The sequence below is a fragment of the Chaetodon auriga genome, chromosome 4 (genome assembly GCF_051107435.1).
Source record: "Chaetodon auriga isolate fChaAug3 chromosome 4, fChaAug3.hap1, whole genome shotgun sequence".
Classification (NCBI taxonomy): domain Eukaryota; kingdom Metazoa; phylum Chordata; class Actinopteri; order Chaetodontiformes; family Chaetodontidae; genus Chaetodon; species Chaetodon auriga.
In genome coordinates this window covers 11,503,676-11,526,181 of record NC_135077.1, presented here as the reverse complement: position 1 = coordinate 11,526,181, position 22,506 = coordinate 11,503,676, and the positions used below count along the sequence as shown (strand labels likewise).

Sequence of the window (22,506 nt, the reverse complement as noted above, 5' to 3'; positions counted from 1 at the left end):
ATATAATAGAAAGCTTGCTTACTTAATTCTTTAAGTCCTCAAAAAGAAACTGTGGCCTAAATCCAAAAGAAGGCTACATACAAAAGAAATAATGCACATCGAAAAATGCTTGGTTGGTTCAAACCGAGGTCGCGCCTCTGACTGGGCAGATAGCCAATCATGCAAGCACTCAGAGTGTCCAGTCAGATTTCAGGGCTGGCTCACCCCTGGACAGGCCCTGGAAGGGTTGCTTATTAGCAGTGCCAGAGTTGGTTATTTTTTGTTCTGCTATCAAAAGGCATCACAATCAGGTACATAGCTGCATTGTACATACATTTAGCAACAATAAGCTGCTGTTATGGTTTTTTTTTTCTGCCTTCTTTGTGCATTACCCCCGTGTGTGTGCTGACTGTGTAGAGACTCAGGCGGTATAATTCAGGCCTGTGCCACAGGGAGAGGCACTGGGCCAAGTCATACTCCTGCCATCCGCAATCCATTCAACATGCAACACACCGCTAGAGCCTCTGTGTTGCTGGAGGGGAGCAAGCACTGATACCCTCTTAATGTTCTTTAAGCTGGGCCCAAGTGAAAAATTGCTAATGTGCAACAAAGCCCAGACCCTGGTGATTGCGACTGAAGCCTTGGCACAGTACTGTACTGTATTTTGTGTTTTTGTCTGGCATCTGAAGGGAATTTAGTAATTACTTCTTTGTTTGTGATTGCGATTTTACACCTGCCATCCCAGAACAGCGTTTATTTAAAATAATCCCACTTGTTTGGACAATTTAAATGGACTTTCATGCTATGTAAGTGGAACTAGTTAAATCGATTCAAGTATGGTCAGGGCACAGGGGTGGGATGCAGTTCAACTTGCACCTCAGCCTACTACTGAAGCTATAACACTTACATAATGAATTTGAGCTGGTTCAGGAAAAGGCTGGACTTTCTTTCTTTCTTTTTTTTTACGTCAGGTTCCATAATTGAGGCACATTGGAGAAGTTTCAGCACAGAGGGGAAGTGAACATCCACTCACCCGAGCACTTTGTCCAGCAATAAGCTGGTCATCTTCAGTCTGGACACTAGTCCTGCTGCGAGTATCATAGTCCTCCTGCTCAAAGTCAGAGTCATCTTCCAGCTCCTCTGGCGTCTGTGAGAAACACAAAGACAAAGTTGGGCAAACAGTCAGAGGGAGAGAGAGAGAGAGAGAGAGAGACAGAGAGAGAAACTGAAACAGAAAAGAAAAATTATACGACTCCTAAATTGACAGCTGAAAAGGGCAATTTTCTTTGCCTTTATGGCTCATTGTGCAGGAATCCAGACTAACAGACAGCATATTCCTGTGCTGTCTTTTTACACAGCAACTCATCGGGAGTTTTAGCTCAAACCAAACTCAGCATGTGACAGACAGAGGTGCCCCGCAATTAAAAGAGATATATACCTCTTGACATTATTCGCTGAGCCTGGTTTAAACGGACATATGTGTAAGTTCCCTCAACAGTAGATCAAACACACAATGAAAAGATTGGAAAACGGCCTGAGGAGATTTGATGAGTTGAGCAGCTCCTTCCCCCACGTGTCAAATGAAATAACAAATGTGTGACACTCAACAGCAGTTACATATTAGCTTCGTTGGAAAGGTAAAAGTATGGCTGACAGGGAAGAGAAGTAAGATCCAGTTATCAGCCAGACAATGAGATGAAACATAGGGCGATAAAAAGCAACAGTTAATCACTGTTTGACCACAGAATAAAGCACATGTGACTTCCATTTGAGCATTAAATATCTGGAGCCATTTTGCAAAAGGTCTATATCAGCAAGTGTAGTTTCACACAAATCGCTGTTAAATAAGAATATGCTAGGGTCGTGCTTTTAGTAAATCAAGGGGGCTCACTGTAATATGAGTGCTGGAGAGTGCTGCTGTGTGCAGAGCCGTTTAACTTCAGGGACACTTTTCTTTATTTGGCCACTTTATGAAACCACCAATGTCTACTTAATAGTATAAGTAATATTACTCACTGATTAAAGGTGGACACACAACATTAACACTTTTGGCCTTTTAAAGGTTTTAGTCAAAGTCAAAGGAGAGGAAACCTATAACAACGCAATGCTGTGACACTATGTGTACATAAGTGAAAATCATTGTAGAAGCTGTTATTGCTTCCAAGATCCAAGAGCAAAAGACCAGAAAAGAAAATCCATATTAAGATTGTACAGCATTTTAAAAAGGAAACCACTTATAAGAAAATATGTGACTTATTGCTGTGTACATGAATATTTGAACAGTCTGTCTCTGCACAATAATCTTATGTTTATTTATTTTCTTTGAAGATGTATCATGTTTAATCATTGTTGCGGCGCAATTGTAATTCCTTAATCATCTTCTGGCAGTCTTTTATTTCTCTTTTTGTTTAATTTCAAAGGGAAAAAAAGCTGCATGAAAAGCATTGTGTGAACAAAAGACATACACAGCATGACTCTAGCATGCTAAATAATTGCAAAGGCATTGTGGTCTCTCATCAAATAAAAATATTTGAATGTAATTCACTTATGTGTTGTTTTTTTTTTTTTTGCATCTGCTCAGTGAGACACTTAATGATCAATAAACATGTTCTTTGCTTTTTGTTGGCAACAAAGAGCTGTCTCACTAATTAAGATTAGTGGGTTAGCCGGCTAACTTCAACACGAGCCTGCAGTACAACAAGAAGCCTGTTGATGATGGCTCACCAGCTGCAGAGCAGAGCGTCGGATCAAAACATGCATATGTGTAAAGTCATCATTCCTACATGATGCTGACATTTCAAAGAGCCCTGCATTCACAGGTGCTCTCACAGGTATCTTTGTAAAGAGCACGGGGAGCGATTCTATTCATAGAATTTGAGAATGTTGCCTCTTCGTGATGATTGATTATATCAAAGATAGGGTGATAAATATTTTACACAGAACCAGTGCTCACGCTGGCTATAAAGCACAACGTCTAATAAATAACATGTTGCTAGCAGACCGTAGACCATGGCAATAAAGAATGAAATTTCCTGTGCACCCCAGTAGGCCAGTAATTGTGCTGAGTTTCCTTCTTAGTATTCCCAACAGTTATTGATCCATTGTGGCCTGTTACACTCATATTTATCACTGCTGAACACAACATGACTCTGTGAATAGAAAATGGACGCAGTAGGATGACGGTATTCGCCCACTTGACCTAATTACAGGCAGTGATGGGCTTGCACATGCACTGAAAACGATCTCCTCATAAATCATTTTCTCAGTCTTCTTGTAACATATAGCTTTATGAAGCATTTCTTCAAAGCTTTTGATTTATCCCTGGCTGCAGGAACATTATTACTTTGAACTTACAAAATGTTTTGTGGTTTTGACAGTTTCTTTAGTGCACAGGCTGATTTATCTGATTATTTAATCCAATTGAATCTAATTATTTAATTCATTTCTTTTGCTTGGTTTCTGCTAGTTATGTGTCTGTATTCCTATTGTATCTCACTCAATCGTAGCATTTTCGACTCTGCACTAACCTAATCTCCCCATGGGAAATAATCTCATTTTGTCTGAAATTAAATACAGTGCACTTGACAGCCGCCTCCCTCTTAATGTGAATGCATTTATAGCTCACAAATTCTAGGGTAATAGAACCTCATGTTAGACTTGTAATTTATGATAGCTAATTTCAAAAGTAACTGCACTAACTGTGTGAAGAAAACAAAGCCTCATTCATTTTAATGGGATCACTTGGTAATATCTGATAACCTTTAAGCTCATGGATCTATTCTTAAAATCAGCCTTCTGAAATTGAATTTCGCCGTCTCACCGGGATCTGAAACTCCTTGCATTCTTTTTAATGCAGTGCCACTTTAGCTGACAACTTGGAGTAAAAGTTGAACTCTCTGCGTGAAACAGGCTGTAGGTCAGTTTGTTAAGGAAGAGAGAGAGTGTACACACTGGTTATATTACAGGTGCTGATCGCAAACCACTGTTCAATTTCACACATGCTCCATTTCAGCCGGTACTTGCTTCTCCATCACACTACGTGGATGTGAGTGTGTGTGTGTGTGTGTGTGTGTGTGTGTGTGTGTGTGTGTGTGTGTGTGTGTGTGTGTTATGTTGGCGCATAAAGGCCAGGACAAAACCATGCCTTCCAGAACTTTCATTATAACTTTACACTCCTCTCAAGACCTGCCTCAATTTTTAAACACTGTGGAGAATTGGTTTCTTAATCCATCGACTGCTCATAAGATCTGTGCTGTAAAAATTCTAAAGGAGCCATTACTCGGCTTAAGTGGGAGAAAAGTAACACAGGCACATAAAAAAAGTGCGTGCACAAAAAAACTATTACATGTGGCACCAACATTTGCTATCTGTATGATGGAGTTAGACAAGAGAGAAAGCAAGGATCTTCCGAGTTGTTTCCTCAGAAAGTAATTGAACTTGGATGGGATTATGAAGCCAGCTGGTCCCGGGCAGTTCAAAGCTGCCTGTTTTACATTATTTACCAACATCAAATTATTTTCCATAATTAGATTTTTTTCCAGAGTTGCACTGGGAAACCTTCCAGCCTGCATAAAGTTGAATAAATGAATTACATGGCGAAGAGAGACGGGCCAGTTCGGGTGAAAAATGCAGATACTGTAACATCATGGTGGGTATGTGATGGGATAAAGCTGCTGGTATCATGTTGCAGCATTTTTATCACAACATGCTGCAAAATGCTCTGCCAGCTTTAGAAAGCGGATTGTGCGACAGGTGTGACATCTCAAATGGGAATTCTATTGAATTTTAGATTTCAATTATGTTTTTCTTTAACCTTAGGGCAAATATATTTTTGTCAGAGATCCGCTTTCATCTATGATGGCCAGTAACACACTTTGCTCTGACAATAGTGTCCCACAGATGTGTCGCTAGAATGAGAATGAAGAGGCAAAAAACTGGACAGGTGTCTTTGAGTGTGACTAATACGTCTCATGAGGGTGGAATTCAGAAGGGGATGAACCTGGTGACTCATGTTATTTTATTCTTTAATGAATAACTGCTTCGCTTTCTGCCTTTGTAAGAGAGATATTTTGTAATTATTATTAAAGGGTAAAAAGACAATAACATGTAGGTGGGTGGAGCATAACACACACTCATTGACTTACCTATCAGAAACACTGGGAAATAAACAAATTATTCACAGTCCACAATTCACAAAATACCCAATTGAATATTTTAAATATATGGAAGAAGCAAGAAATAAATCACTGCACTTGGTCGTGGTCAGCATTTCCAAACACATTCATTTCTGTTGAACGCTTGCTGAGCATTTTACCCATTTCAGAGTATTTCGGTGAGTGCTTTCCTTTTGCTCCTGTAGAGGAGGTAATAGACATACCCTTATCATGAGGACAGCTTTCCTGATGTCACGGACGCCATCGTAGACCAAACGGGATGCATCAATGAACTCATTCTCCTCAAAGGCCTGTGGGGGGTTTGTGCTCAGTGCCTCGATAGCCACCTCCACTTGTTCAGCAAAACGGGGCATGACTGCAGGGAGAGAGGGGTAAGGGAGGTACACACAGAGAGCACAAGAGAGATATCAGGGTCTGGTGTATCACATTTGTTACAGAATGGGTGCAGGCTTATCAATTAGGAAAAGGGAAAATGCCACGGCGCAGGCACAATTATTAGTGTGCAGTTTCTCGGGACGAGGACATGATCACAACCTTTTCATCTCAAAGTTTTTAGCAGCAGGGTGTCCACATGCGGCAGTCGCTGCTCACCTGTGCACTTCAGGAAAAGGCGAGATGTCAGCCTAAACCTCCGTGTGAGCGACAACATGCCGCACTCACATTGCACGCCAATTAGATGCTTCACCTTGGCTTACCCAACAGGAAGATTGGCCTGTCTGTCACAGATGTGTTTGTGTGCACGTCGACATGCTTTGCATTTGCAAGTGTGTGTATGTGTGTGTGCATGTGTGTGAGTGGCGAGAAGATGGCTGTGTGTGCTCCAGTGTTACAGTACAAGGACGCTAACTTGCAAACTCAGCCTGTCAAATCACAATGCCGATGAAGGGAAACAAATTCATCAAAGTCTTTCGAGCCAAACAAAAGCCAAGCAACAAAAGAAAAGTCCCTATTGACCATAAAAATGGTCGGTTTTGTTGTCAGCATCAATTGGCCGGGCCCAATGGAAGAGCTTTATGCACTTTGTGTATTCGAGTGAATTGCACGGAATGTGAATAGACATTATTCAATATTTAAGAATACAGACTGAACGTTCGAATATTTAGCAGGCTACCTTTCTACATATCTCCTTTTGAGTAAAAATAATTGAAAACAGAGCTTAATAATGCTTTTTTTTTTTTTTTTTCAAATGGACTCTGCACTGTGGCGAATTAACATAACAAAAGCTATGGTTTACCTCGACAGACAGTCACAAGCAAGGAAAGGTTGGTCTTCATATACTGTATGATGTATAGGTGCTGGTCAAACACCACAAGTGCCTTTAACCCGACCATTACCTGTGAGCTTCCAGTCCACAAATGTACAGACATTTTCTATAAATCCAAAATAATCATACACATTTACAATTCATTTTAGATTTTAGACAAGGACAGAGAAAGAAAAATGCATGTATTTTGTTGTTGTTATTATGTTATATATTATAGATATTATATTATAACAGATGTCTCAGCTGCTTTGTTGTGTACAGAGTAGATACTTGAACTGATAAGACAATACACTTTTGAGAGGAGAAGACAGGTCTAATTAGGGCAGACAGATAGGGAAAAGAAGAACAGGGGACAAGATAAATAAAGCATGGCAGCTTGGCTGGTGAGCCTCTACCAGAAAGCCAACTGTGTGATTTTATTATTATTCTCCACACTTCCCTCCTCTCTTACATGCGCAGTGAACAAAATCAATTAGCCAGCTTGCACTAAAGGTGTATCTGCAGTATACTTATTTGTCTGATATAAAACACAAGCTATATTTCACCAAACATAAAAGGCACTACAAAAAGTCTCTCCTTTTTTCTTTTCATTTTTAATTCACTTTAATCCACTTACTGGAGAAGCGTAAAATAGGCTTTTGGGAATTGCTGGGAAGGCGTTTTAAATAGAAATATTTAAATGTTCTCCAAGCTCTTAATGAGCAAAGTTGCTGATGGTAAGGAGCAATTTCACTCATTCCAGTTGAAAAATGATGAAGGGAATTAAATGTGACCATGTAGGAATGGATTTTTTTCACCCCCTAGGCTTAAGCATAGTTTAAGTGAGAGGTTATGGAAGTACAATGAATGCTTAAAAACCTCACAGCAGAGATGGCGTGGCCCTGTGAGGGGTGTAACGAGCTCCAAACAGCACAACTTGCACAGTTTGTGATGCCTACGCCTCAATTTTACAGGAAGACGGCTCAGAGTTTCACCCCCTATTTTACCATCAAATGTTAACTAGACAAGCATTGTTCAGACTTTCAGAACATTAATCATAGGATTATATAGTGCTGTATTTGTACTGCATAGTGAGTATATATTACATACTGCAAACTGCATATATATAAGTATATATAGAGCAGCTAGTATTGTGATATTGATAAAGGATACCATGACTTCAGCACATGTGAAAGCAGTCTTTCCTGCTGATGAGTCTATATCATCTCTGCAGTCCTCCTCAACTCTGCAGCTTTATAGCGTCTTTCAGCTCATTGTTTCCGTTGTACTGAACACAGCTCTACTGTTCAATAGTTTTCATTATTTAGAGTACACACGGCATGGCTGCAGAGTTGCACGACTGAATTTCTTTCGCACAGCTCACTTTTATGGTCTAAAGCATTGTGATGCATATATGGAATAAAGCTCCTGTCCATCATCTCATTTTCCTTCCTTGTAGCCTGTCTCTGTGCTGCGGTGGCATGTGAAACCTTCAGGGATCAATAAGGTCTTAGAAGACTATGCATCAGACATCCACTGTAGGATTTTTACATTTAGTACACCCCATAATGAATGTACATGTAACCCTGAAAAAAATTTAATATCAAACTTTAAAGCCATTTTTGTAGAAATCTGCAAGAATATTGACGGTTATGAGATTAAGACTTCAGTGCTCCTGCTTTTTCGCCTGTTTACTGCTCTGCTCTCCTACACCAGTGGTTAAAATGTTTCACCTACCTCATACTGCACTGCTACTCTCAAAGCAATTTCCTCATCAGCACGCTCTCCTACTGTAACTCCCACCTCTATTTACACACTGATTAAGAGACCTTACCTCCTCTCCTCGCAAGCTATGAGGTTGCCATCTGCTTCCCATTCTGGCAAAAACCTTTTTCCCCATCATTACAACAATAGATACAAATTCAAAGAGTGACTCACCCAGTTCAGCAACTGGATACTCTGTAGCATTTTGAGTATTAAACGAGCATTGATTCAGTGTCCTATTTCCCCTTAAGTACAAAATGCTTTCTTTCTTGTCTGTATTAGTGGCCACTGATGTCACTAATAAGGCATTCAGATTCAAGAATTTAAAATAAATGCTCAATATTCATGGTAAGTCGCTTTAAAGGTCTGGGTCTCTGAGCTTTTATTTTAAAAGTAGACACTCTGAAGCCTCTTTACTTCTGTCCCTGTGCTGCATTTCTTCTGAGTGCACTTGATCCACTGATTTACAGGCGTGACATGTGGGTGGCAGTGTGAGCATGTGCGTTATTACTCACAGCAAACCCCGGCTAAATCCCATTTACTGTGCCCCGATGGAATAACAAGGAGCAACGCCACCCTGCTTCTCTAAATGGCACACCGACTTAGGCCATATATCAGTTTTTTAATCTACCCTCTCCAGGCACCACATTAATGATCGACTTTAAAATTTGTCCCCTTTTTTGAGCAGAGTATTAGTTTAAACACAGGAAGTTAGTGGGAAGAAAAGTGTCTCAGGAAAGAAGGAGGGAGAGGGGGAAAAAAGAGAGAGGAGCCATAACCACTTTCCCATTAGGCTATTGATTTTCTCCCTCTCAAGGACACGCTTCAATCCTGGGCCCATGTGTGGACTGTCTGTCAGGAATCTATGGCTCAGCTGTACACTGAAGACCTGTGCGCCGTGGCTGCCTGTATTTGGCCCTGCCATAAATCGGACTGCTTTCAATATGAGGAAGAGGGATGGACAAATTGAGACAAGGTCAAAGGGCAGGTAGTTAAGATAAGCGGACTGGGTTGATGTGGCAGCTGTCAGAAAGACGTGCAAGTGGTCGTGACTGGCATGAGTGGCCGCGGGCAAAAACACAGGAACAATCACATAAAAACACAAACAGTTCAAACACACACACGCACGCACGCACGCACGCACGCACGCACGCACGCACGCACGCACGCACGCACGCACGCACGCACGCACGCACACACACACACACTGGATAACTGTTTTACACATGAGAAAAGGAAAAAAGGGGACCACATCAATGAATTCCACTAAAATCCCGGCTCAAATCGCTTAGTGAAATCCTTGGTGACAGCTATTGATTTTTGGTAGAGTCTAGTTAATTGGACTCAGTACCCTCTAAAAAGTGTGTGGTCCTATATCCTTTCCCTTTGTTCAGCTACACTTAATCATCTTTCCCCCAGCTATAGATTTCTCCTTGACTGTGTTCAAATCCATAGACACCAGGCCTGTGAGGACTGAGGGGAGAGGGTGGCAAAAGTTCACAAGGATCAATAAGTGCTTTATGGTCCAGATCAGATGTGCATGGTAGCCCCTAAAAAACCCAACAACCACCACTAAGAGGGAAACAGGAATGTGAAACACAACAGCTCTTCATCAAAGAGAAATATGGAGCCAATGAAATGCTGGTCTAACACAGTTGCCTGTTCCTTAACATCATAATTAGCACCAGCAATATAAACGCGAGGCCACGTTAAAACTTAAGATGAGAGTCCTCCTTAAGGCTGTGCAGCCAGCGTGACTTGCCTATTTGCTGCATCCATATAGACTTACCCCAAGGTGCAGTTAGCCAGGAGATCAGCCATCTTAAAATCATTGTTGGTGTGTCCATCCATCTTTATGCTAGGTTTACTGGATAAGTACGCTAAAGTCCGACTGGCTCCACAGGACAGAGAAACTGCATCTGAGCTTTATTTGAGCATCACATCACTATCATCACATCACAAAAGACAACTTGACTTTTAAGGTTTAGGGAAAGATCACGATTTTTGTTAAAATAAGCACTTTGTTCAAGTTGGGGAAAGATGGTGGTTTTGGCTTAAAATGATCACTTTGCTAAGGATATGGTTAAGGAACGAATGTGGTCATGCTTTAAAAGCAATGTTGACTGTTGATAGGAAACAGGAAACAAACAGGGACCACCCTTTCAAAGGTCTAATGTTGTATTGACACATTCATCCTCCCTGACTGCTTTGCAACAACATCACCTTACTTCCTCTTTTGCTCTTGGCACAATTACTACAGCTGCTGCAGGCCTTTGTGACTTGAACATAAACATGTGTTGTGAGGCGTATGTTATGGGACTGATGCTGTCATTCTGCTTTGAAGTGAACAGATATATAAATTATTTGACTTTCGTTGGAGTTTGGAGTTGAAATACTCAGCACCAAAGGCAGAAGTCAACCCACACTGGTAATTTTCTAGTGCTGTTTTCTTTTGGCAGTGCATCCCACCACCCCTGTTCTTTTTCTTCGGACATATAAAATCTGGCACTGACACTGCGAACAGTGTGAACTCTTTCCAGTTTTCAGGTAACAAAAGACAACAAAAGTGTTTTTGCAGGTTTCTGTATGAAATATAAAACCTCTAATACACACAAGCGCACACACACACACACACACACACACACACACACACACACACACACACACACACACACACACAAACAGCCGCTATACTAAAGAAAATGCCTCAGTTGTAACACTCATTTCCTGAAGGTTGCTGAAGCTTTTACTCCCCTGTATGTGGTGCAAATCAGTATGCCTACATCTGCCTGTCTAAACTGTTGCAGCTATTACTTTTTTGTGGTGGTAAAGATTGGACTGGATCTGCAGGTCCATACCTGCAGCACTGGCTGTACCTGGTTTCAGTTTGTTTGTTTGTTTGTTTGTTTTTTGCATCATTGACCCCTTTTACACCTTTCTAAAATGTGTTGGAGGGATCAGACTGCAATCAGATAGTGCTTCACCCCATGAAAGTACAGGTGTGAATGCCCCCAAAACGCATTGAGGACAGACTGTGACTGTGATCCCATGAGCCGAATCCCTTCTGGAGGTGGTCGGGGACACATTGTGACCATGTTGAACACAAGTGTAAATGCGACTAACAATTGAATACACATACAACAACTACTATGGTAGAAATAAAATCTGTTGCAAGGTACTAAGTGGTCAACGCAACCCTCTTCTTCAACTTTATGGTTGAGTGCACCTCCGCAAATAAAATCAAAAGTCTGATGACACATGGAGATTTGATACCCAATCTTTATTAGTAAAGGTCCACCTCAATATCGTCTTCCACCAGTCTTGGCTGGTTCTGAATCCAGTCCATCCTCTGGACAGTGGTGGCGCTGACCACAGCTGTTTCTTCGTTCTATATGTATTAATGTTGCCAACAGTGTAGTTCTTATAGGTTGCAGTATAAACTCTATGTAGTACAGCAGAGTAACTTAATGCGTGGTTGAACTAATCCATGCAGATCGCTGTTGGCCTGGTTTCACCTTCAACGATCATGTTACTATAGAGTGAGTTCTTCATGTAAAACCTCATTCTCAAATGTAGAAAAAAGCACTATATTTCTGTAATGCAGAGGAGACAAAGTACACTCTTAGAAAAAAAAAATCAGCAAAATAATATCTACTCAGGCAAATGTGGCTCTCTGCCTCTGCTTACGTGTTGGGTTGGATTCTGTTAGCTAGATACATTGTGTATGCAGGGTTTAATTACTGAATTATTTTTCTCTTTTCTCTTGTACAAAGGATTCAGTTAGCATGCTTCTCATTTTAAGCCATTAGATTTAAATTATGATGTTAACTCGAAAATTCAAACACACGATGAAGACAAATCAGTGGGTAATCAATATGATTCTGCAACATCAACAGTTCTCTATCCGTTGTTCTCAGTAATGCTGACATCAGGTTTCTGGGGTCCTGCTGACTATAGAAACAAGCTCCATCCTCCATGGAGGATTAATAGAACAGCAGCACAACTGACAATGTTATGGTCATACGAAATTGACCCTTAGTGTCCACGAGATATTGCCAGTATATTTCACCAATTAATTATCTCAATCAACTAAGCTGAATTATGCAATAATAAAACAGAATGTGCTTAAGATAACACATAACTAGCACTGGAGGTAGTCCATTATGGTGGTGCTGAGCACCAGAAGAAGGGCTCAGACAGATGGCTGCATGAACACACGTGACTCACCTAAGAGCTAGAAGGGAGAGGAGCTGATTGTGTCTCTCAATTATCCCAGCAGATGAAAGTAACGAGCGAACAATACATATAGCGCCCCGCTAAATGGGCTCTAATGGGAGAGATAGAGACTGGGGGAGGGATGGCTGGATGAGAATGATGGAAAAAACAGAATGAGGAGGGGGCGGATCGAGAAAGAGTGGGATTGTTGTGTGACTTGATTCTTGTGGAGAAGTAATTGCTAAATTACCTCTTTCCTTTCATCCTGTGTTTTTGTTTGTCCGTCTTTCATAATGGTGCACTTTTTAAAGGCATGTTATGCCTACTTTTTAGGGATTTGAGGAGCTATTTCAAAGAGCAAAAATATTTCGAAGGAAAATAAAGACACCAGACCCTTTCTTCTTCCTTTCCTCCCTTGTGTTAAGACTCTATAAACAGAATCCACACTAACATCATGCCTTAAGATTACATTAACCACCAGAAAGACTGACCTCTTCATTGCTGTTCATCACATCTGTTACAAAGATGCTATTGTACAAAAAATCATCATAACATATGAAGCTGTAACACAACCAGTGCTGCTTAAAAAATTTATTTTTCTGAGTAGGTCATTTATTGGGTCTGCACTGGTACCTACCCTCACATAAAAAACAGCTCCATAGTACTACTAGAGGTCCAAAACTCCACAGGGAACCTTTAATGTGGCCGACAACTTAAAATTTTGAAAGGATAATGAAGCATAAATTGCTTTTCTTCCACTCAATAATGGCACATCCTATTAGCGTTTTCTGCACCCTTGTGGCCTACGATGCCTGCAAACACCAAAAACTCCAGAACTATACACGTTCAGAGGTCTGATCCAGTATATACTAAGCCAACATAACACTCAAAGTTCACACCATCAAACACCACTCTAAAAGTTCAGACTCTTTACTCCCTACTGGATCCTTACACTCCAGATACTGTGAAAAGTATTCAGTCAAATTTTGGGGGAGCCAATCTTCTCCTGAGGTGTGACTGAGACATGTGCTGGCCCTGAGTCTGGTCTGCCACAGAGATAAACTCAGGCCTCCTGGAACGTGCCGAAGACGCACAGTGATGGAGAAAAAAATAAAAATGGATGAGAGGCAGAGGAGTGAACAGGTGGTGTCCAGGGTTTGTGTTAGAGCCAAGACACTGATCCAAACTGTGGGACACCGGGCATGCAAGCAATTAAAGTGTGTCTGTAAGTCACTGACCAGACTGGGAAGCTAATGTAAGTGTAATGTTTGTGTGCATATGTGTGCGTGGGCGTGTGGACATGTATTACTAATGTTGTGGGGACATAAATCTGTTCACACAGTCGTATTGTGGGGACTCGCCTTCTTTATGGCGACAAAATGCAAGCCCTCATAATGTCAATCATTCAATTTCAAGAGTGAAGACTTGAGTTAAGGTTAGCGTTTAGCAACAAGTGGTTATGCTTACATTTAGGGTTAGTCACCAGCAAACGCATTTAAGTCTATGTGATGTCCCCAAAAGTAATGGAAAGACCACTCTGTGTGAGTGTGTGTGTGTTGCACTACTCAAAAAAGTAGCTTAACTTGCCAAAAGGCTTGTTGCAAAATGTTTGATGCAAGCACAGTACAAGGGTGAAGGATACTGTGTTAATCTTCACAGACCACCGTAATGCATTAAACTGTGGCTTCTTGTGCCACAGCAGCTCTGTGTACAGTGCACTAACCGGTCTCAGACAGAAGCTTGATGGACTCCAGCACACGCTCGGTGTAGACACCAGGTTCGTAGTTTTCCATCTCAGCGTTAATGATGTGGACCACACGAGCAGCTCGGCCCCGGATAGCTCCAGCAGTTCGGTCGAGAGTGTCCACATCTCCCTCTTGCAGAGCAATTACACATTTGTTGACATCCTCAAGGATGTGGTTCTCTGTAGTGAGAGAGAAAAATAAAGAGCAATGACTGTGAATAGAGGTGGAGGGACCCAACACTTTCTTTACTGTGGAGAAATGTTTCGATTCTTCACAAAATAATTTGTTTTCTTTGGAAATGGAATATTTTCAATATTGTGTGCCGATGATTAAAATCACTGTTAATGAGAGAATTTATAGTAATGATTCATGTTTCTCCCTTAATGTGAATTAATAGTTCTTTAATTAATCTAATCATCTTTCGCTTTGACAAAACATGCCTGTAAATTTACACAATTTGACAAATGAATGGGAGATGTTGGTCCAAATTTCTAAACCAAAATGCAATCAGAAAAAATGGAACAAACCACAACTCAAGTGATTTGTTTTCAGATTGTTTTGCTCTCAGCCTTTGTGTTCTCTTATTACCCAAATTGTTATTTTGCTTTTCACATCGAGCAGCCACAGAGAGCCACTCATCCAGAAGTTTGAAGCTGCCAGGGTAAATCCTTACCAGTGAGCAAGTGGAAATTAGGAACATGTGGGTTATTTTCTTCAGTTATCTGTGAAGAATTCGTGCTGTGCTGCCTCATACCTGACACGGACAGGAAGTCATCCACAGAGGTGATGTCATCCACAGCCTCGGTTAGGATGCGCACCTGCTTCTCCCACTGATCTTTGAAAACGTCCATGTTGTCTTGAGCCACCTTGCTTTGGGGGCGGGCAGCCAGAGTGAGAGCAGCGTTGATAACCTGCACAGGAGAAGGGTCGACGTTGTTACACAAGGTATGTAAATAACAAGACATGCTGTGTTAAGTTAAGGGATGAGGCATTGTCCTATATTTTCATTACTGTCAACAGATTCCTTTAAATACTCCCTGACCTCCTTACCCTGTCTGTGGCTCTCAGCCTCAAGCCCATCTTTCTTACTGAAGACGTAAATCTTAAAACCAAACCACAAATATACATTTTCATTGAAAAAAAAAAAAAAAGCTGACTTATTTAACAAAACAGCTGACCACTGTAGTTGGCAAACATTACTCAAATAAGAGTAGAAAGTGCACATGTTGGGAAATATTTTCGGCTTTCACTCCGATGCTCTTATGTGTATTTACAGCAGACGGCGGTGTATGCTGGAATGACTCAAACTGCACCGTCCACGTCCGTCTTAATAAATAAATATGTCACCGAAAGCAATGGTGATGCTCACTGATATGGTTTTAATGGGATTTATTTCCAGTAAGACGGATACAGAATATTAACAGATTTATCCTTTAAACACAAGTCAGTAACCTTAAAAAGACGCCCTTTGTTTTTTCTTCTTTTTTTTTTTTTTTTTTACAGCTTTAAGACAGCAAGGTTATCATTTCCAAAAATGTAAAAAGTATCTTGACTTCAAAAGTCTGATCTATGGAAGATAGAGCATTTGGCTTGAAGCCACAAAAGATCAACATCACAGGATTTTAAAATCATGAATATAGAAGCAGCACATTTTACGTCCCTATATTCTTCCTTTTGGATGAGCTCCATCCTGCTGAGACTCTTCACATCAACAGACCTCGTCCTTAAGAACAGGCAGTATTAATCATATCACTATGACAGCTGGCGTGTGTACTTTTACCAAAAGTAGCACTCTGTTTTTTTTTGTTTTTTTTATCACATCTTGTTTTTCAGATATAGTTTTAGTTAAATTAATCTGATGTAGGAACAGAGACACTATAATCTGGACATGACCATCGCTGAGGTTGTGTGTTTGTCTGTGTGTGTTTGCATATGTGAAGATAAGGGACTGCGGTTAACTCTACCCAGAACAGATGGAAATATTTCTCTTTGTTCCACCCCCTCTTTGTTCCTTCGTCCCAGTCACAAAGGCTTTGTCTATTATGTTTTTTTAATCTGTCTGTGTTGAGCATTGCCAAGAGGTATCAGGAGACGGTTTCTCCCCAAGTTTTCTGAGTAAGTGGGTCTCAGCAGGTGTGCATAGCGAGTCCTGCACGTTGGATCCTGAATCTTAAATTCTGCCTCCCTTCTCCACTTCTCCCCTCTGCTACTGTGTTGCGTCCCATGTGAATAAGGCCTACCGTTAACCTTGGAAATAATGGATCGATTTTAACCTCCTCCTTTACTTGCATCCTGAGAAACAGTACTACAAGGTCCACCTACACATTATTCACAGCTCTTCCTCCCATTCTGCCAACCACGGTTCTTTCTCTGTCATTTATACCTTGTCCAATTTCTGAAACTCTCTAAAGATACCCCTCTGAGGTGAATTAAGAAGAGTTTATACTGACCAAAACATTTTGACTTGTGCAAAGGCTTCTTTATCATGGGATGAAAGTGCTTTTTTAAGTCCTCACCTGTGGACATAGGCTGTCAATTTGGGTGGCAGCCATTCGAACCAGCTTCACACCCTCTTCATTGTTGGAGATGGAGCAAGCCAAGTTAGCAACCTGAAAGAAAGCAAGCAAAAGAAGGACATGACGGGCTGAATGCTTTTTGAAGGACAAGAACACAGAAAAAAAGATTCACCATTCCTGCACTGGCAGACTCTCCACTGAAAAGATTCACATTTTTCAAATGTGCCTGTACGTACACTGAAACAGCTTTTGCTGGTTGCACATGTTCTGTCCTACTGGCTTTAAAGAGATACTGCTCCAGTCTAATGTCAGTGATGGGGACACATCAACAGTTAAATAAGACACCTGCAGCCAGAGTTACACCAATCAAGTAGGTATCATCCAAAGTTATGGTGTTGTTAGTTTGAAATGATCTCTTCACAGGTATAAACAACCTACCAAAAGTTGAAATCCACTCAAAGTGTTAACTCAGTCACAGTAGATAGCTAGCATCAGATCACATGACACAGCATTTTTGTGCTGGACAGACAGACAAATTTTTACAGACCCCTCTTGGTACAGACCTCTAAATGAATGCATTAACATTGCTATAGAATGAATACATGTCAGGGATGTGACTTAATAGAGAGCATAGCACATCTTAGAATATAGTGTCGATTTGCCGAAAGGTAATTGGATTAATTCAGGTGCAAAATGGCCACGTTCACACAGTATGTATGTAGAAAGCCTATGACTAGCATGTGTAAATCATTATGGGCCTTGGTGAGTGCAAAGAGGTGCTTTATTGTATTATTAAGGTGCCAGATGGTTTTTATGTATGAAACAGTCCTTACTTTGATTTATGTCTGTCTTTCTGTTGAAGTACTTGATAACATGTTTCCAACCTGACTCCTTCATGGAGACACATAACTTATCCCAGTCAACTTCTGAATTGTTTGTCAAGCAAAGTCTGGAACGGAGCTGCACTAACATCTTAGAAAATCTGATTTTTTATTTTTTTTTTAAACTAATTACATTTGATTGATGGCATTTGAAGATTCTGCGATTTGGTTCCTGCATGCAGTACATCATAAAGACTGATTGCTTAACGGGGATTCTATGAATCATTTGCAAAAGCAGGAAGAAAACATTAGAAGTGCCATAAAATATTTGAAAACACCACTACCATATCTCCAACAATCTCTTTCTGACAGAAACACACACACAGTCTGCTGTGCTCCCATGTGAAGTCGTCATATTTCTCCACAGTATCAGTGTACTTCACAGTTAATTTTCATAGCTTCAAACTCTATATAATCCAATATCGTCCTTAAGTAAATCAGATTTTAGCATGAGCCCGGGCTTTGAAATTGAGCTAAACAGACACATGCCTGTTGGCAGCAAAAGGTGCCAGTCTGTATTAGCACTTCTTGCGCTCACATGTCACTGTTTGAGGCAAATTGAGGTAAATCAAATTTGTGTTAGAGGACTCTTGCTTAGAGCTCTGTCTCTTTACTCATGACAGCAATGAGCACATTGATGGATTGCAGTCCTTTCTGTGAAGCCGTGTGTGTATGTGTTTAAAGCATGGTCTGCGTGTGTGTGAGAGAGAGTGTGACTGAGAGCCCGTATTCCACATAAATGCTAGTGGCCACTTAGATTTGAAAAACAAAGAAGAATTTCAACAACTATTCCTACATGATTTAAGTTTCCTGCATTTACTGACAGTTTTGCATTACAGCAAACTATTCACAGAATCTCCCGGAACCTTTATTTTCTCCTTGACTTTGCAACGGAAATTTGAAATGAAGGCATTGTGGTTTCTACAAAATACTCTCAGTAAAGAAAAGGGAGGCCAATTTTAGCCATCAGTGCTTACAACGTTCTTTTTCCATTTTACTTTACTGATTTACAGCAGGAGGAAACATCCTGCTTTGGTTTGTCTGACTGACAGAACACTTAAAGTAAAACTCTCCTGCCTTGTCTAATCCTTCCTAAATGCACATACTAATATGACGTGGTTAAAGAGACCTAATTCAAGAACTATATTTTTGCTCAAATATAACTTAGAGTATTTGTCAGCTAAAACTGAAATCACACTGAAATTGTCCTCAAATTTGCTACGTCTCAATGAAGTAGCAGGATATCAAGAAGTAGGACGAAGGTGCAGCACTTTTTTTTTTTTTTTTTCCATTAGCTCTTTTTCCAATTACTGTACAATTGCAGTGCCTGACCAGTAGAAAGCAAGTCTCCACTCTTTCTCTAGTTCTGCTCAGGCCCAGCAGCCCTCTGACTGCTTTAGTCATGCCCATGGGATGCAAAGGTGGCAGAGGGCTTTTTGGAGGCTGGAAACATGCCCATCAGGCCCACTCCCACTTAAACAACACAGAGAGCTGGGCCAGGGCCAGCGCTGCAACATCCAGCCAAAACTACTAATTGCAATTATCTAAGGAAGTGCCTCTCCTTTGAGGTTTTTTTTTTTTTTTTTTTTTTCCAAAGAGAGGAAGGAAAAACCAAGACAGAAGGTTTGAGACTGCATCACGCAAGCCTAATGCTGATATGGTCAAGGATGCTGGAACAGAATATGCAATTCAAAGAGGTGTGTGTGTGTGTGTGTGTGTGTGTGTGTGTGTGTGTGTGTGTGTGTGTGTGTGTGTGTGTGCATGCGCATGTCCCTGTGTATATGAGAGAGGGAGAGAGAGGGAGCAACAGAGAGATCCCTGCTGAATGCCCATTCTTCATTTTAGCCTCGAACAAAGAACTATCGATTTTGTCCTTTTGCTCTGCCCTGGATAATCACTTCAATTCTAATTTGATGAAGGTTTCCACTGCAGTTGGAGAGATGGGCATTCTCATGTATGCTATCTAAATCACCTAAATGGAGCTGAGTAACTGAAAATAGATCTGATAGTGTCATTTTCCCCCATTTTTTTTAGGCACAGGGTTGTTACTGAGAACCTTAAACCTATTGCCAGGAAGCACTCAGGATGGTAACACATGAAATAACATCTTAACAGCCTGTCGTTATTGCTATTTAGCAATGCACATAATCAGTTTATCTCCATGAATCTCCTCTTTGTTGTACCTATGCTCTATTCCTGATATAATGCCTAAAACCTTTGATTAAACACCCTTTTTTTCACATTAAAAAAGAAAAAAAAATCTTCGATCGTTCTGGATGGAGTGAACACCTGCGTGATGGTGCCAAAGAGCAGGAAAGCTAAGCCAGAAGACAACTCTCCTTGCTTCCCTCAGGACGGTCAGTGACCCCTTAAACCATGCCATTTCTACAGCCATTTCCAGCAGCTACACCACACAAATCTCCCTTCCAGTTACTCTTAAGAACGGCTGATCGAGCCAGTGTCAGCCAAGGTGCTGGGCACAACAGCTTCACCCGAGGAGGAAGCAGGAAGTGGACTTGAAAATCAGAAGAATGGCGCTGAAAGAAGCGATCACTGGGGATGACATTTTAAGATGTAAGATGTAAGAAAAAGGCACTTTGTTCTATTAAAAGTCTCTTATCTGGATGTTTACTTGTTGCAGGGATGGTGTTGGCGAGGGCTTTACTGACATGGGCTTCAGAGTTGTCTTTTATCTCTTTCAAATGCACGAAAGAACTGAAACAGCTCTTCTTCAGCCTCTCTTCTGTTTGTGCACACACATGAGCAAAGACATGCAGTCACACTCAAAGTAAATAAATCAGTCTGCCACCATAGACGGTGCAGAACACGGAACAGGGGAATACAGTATGCAGACTGTGAAACAATTACAGGCGTGCCCTCACAGGAGTACTTCTATTTGCTTTAGTCATGAGCTGTCAGCTCCCAGATGTGTCGCCTGTATGTACAACGTATTGACTGGAGGTAACAGAAACAGGTTAACGTGCATGACATTTGGTAACACTGCATGTCAAGGCTGTGTCAAATTCTAGTCCATAGGGGATATCAAGCAGCAGGAGTCGACGACCTTCTGTGACTGACTAAAAACCCCGCCTTTGAAAATCAATCCGCTATTACGGGTGAAGTGTGTATTGCCTCAGGAAGAATGCCCACAGGGCTCGCAACAACATCAAACGGCATGCCAGACCTCGCGACATATAAAACAAGAAAAGAGTGAAACAACAAAAACAAAGGCAAGCGATCGCCAAGCATGTTCGCTATGATAATGGTCGGAATGTCTGTTCTATGCTTGGAAGTTGCTCAGGTGAAGGCACTTCTCGGACAGGATTTGACACAATAACCTGTATAAGACAAAAATTCCTTCCTTATTGAGTGACATGGTTTGCTCATACTGTATGTGTGCGTTTATAGGAAGTGACAAACAGGCAACACCATTTTCATAAAGCAACAATATAGCAAAATATAATGGAGAACTATCAACAGACAGTCAAACAAGCAAAGTGTTTTTTCTGCCATGGTGAGGATAGGACATGATCTGAAATTAGGGAATGGCTTCGGGAGTCATTTTGATTTCAGATTGTTGCTTAATTGCTCCCTCTGCTACCTTTTCTCCGCCCCAACCCCCACCCACCCTCGCCTGAGAGACAAAGTGGACCTAAATTGCAAGTGACTCTAATGCACTTAGGAGTTCTCTCTACACTTCCTAACTCAGAATGGAAATGAGTTTAAGTTACTGTTTACTAAGTGACAGGTCCACTAACATGTGGCTGACTGGGATACAACACTACACTCCTCCACACACTGTGTCCCACAACCCTGGTTCATCAACTCCATGCATACAGATGCAGTCGCACAAATGCAAGCACGCTCACAGACAAAGAGTGCCTCAAGTTATTTCTAGTACCCGAATGTTTGAGATAAAAGTTCCTGCTTTATAACCGTCCAAAGCTAGACTGAGAACTGCTGCAGATGAACAATCAGGGGTTCACCCATGCATTTGATCAACAGGATTAAAAAAAAGACGGGGGTTGAGGACATTTTTGTACATGCAGGATGACGATATTCATTGTATTATTCTGGATTATATTGAGATGAGGTTTCCAATGCTTTGTCCACAAAAACATTCAGAACACATTTCAATATAATGGAGTCCAGTACAACACCACCACTAACCTCAACTTGAGTAATAAACAGATAGTTGAATCAACACTTCTTGGAGAGTTTTGAAAAAAACTGTGCTTACAAGTGTCGTAAAGGGAGAATATGAGGCACAGCTTTTGTGCTGGATAGCATTAGATTGTATAGGTGTTCCTAATAAAGTGGCCAGGGAAGGCAGGTTTCACTAAACATCACAGCCAGTTTTTTTAATGTGAATAAAAATTAGCACGAGTACAATGGGACTACAAAACTGCCGAAAAATGAAATACATCACAGAAGAAAACGCTCTCATTTTTCCTCATGACTGCAAGAATAGCCAGAGCGTTCATTCTGTGCTGCTAAACCGTCAGTGGCCAAGGTGTTTGAAAAAAATCAAGTTAAGACATCCACAAAGGCCCCTTGATAGCAACATGGAAGTTCACTGACCCGATTTCGTACGGTCAATGAATCCTTAAGATGATGCTTGGACAGCTCCAGCAAATACACACATCCCCTTTGACCAAATCTTTACAATGGGAATATGTACAGGTGTCTGTGATAGAGGTCAGGATGAACATGGGGGTACAGTGGAAGTCAGGAGGAAATGAGACAATCCACTCTGTTGTACACTGATTATAGCTAAACGCCTTGATTTTCTTTCACTGAAAAATGACTTCCACGTTAATTACCCTGTAATGTATTTAACGCTGCTCCTCGGTGTGTTGTGTGATTAAGCTTGCTTTTTGACAGCACCGTTTTTAATAGAGTGCTGCTGCGTTCAGTTCCTGTCCTCTTGCATTCATTCTTTTAAACAAGCATGTAGCCTTAGTGTAGACCTTGCATTTTGTTCCTTTC

At 41.0% G+C, this 22,506-nt stretch overlaps 1 protein-coding gene across 2 annotated transcripts in view; it reads right to left on the bottom strand.

Moving 5' to 3' along the window:
• ctnna2 (catenin (cadherin-associated protein), alpha 2) overlaps positions 1-22,506 on the bottom strand; it is a 320,502-nt gene that overhangs the window by 19,693 nt on the left and 278,303 nt on the right. For both annotated transcript variants that reach the window (XM_076727976.1, XM_076727977.1), the window contains 5 exons: positions 16,637-16,729; positions 14,875-15,031; positions 14,099-14,299; positions 5,357-5,508; positions 1,013-1,126 (listed from right to left, as the gene is read on the bottom strand). In XM_076727976.1, coding sequence (XP_076584091.1) covers positions 1,013-1,126; positions 5,357-5,508; positions 14,099-14,299; positions 14,875-15,031; positions 16,637-16,729 — 717 coding nt within the window. The remainder of the gene's footprint in view (positions 1-1,012; positions 1,127-5,356; positions 5,509-14,098; positions 14,300-14,874; positions 15,032-16,636; positions 16,730-22,506) is intronic.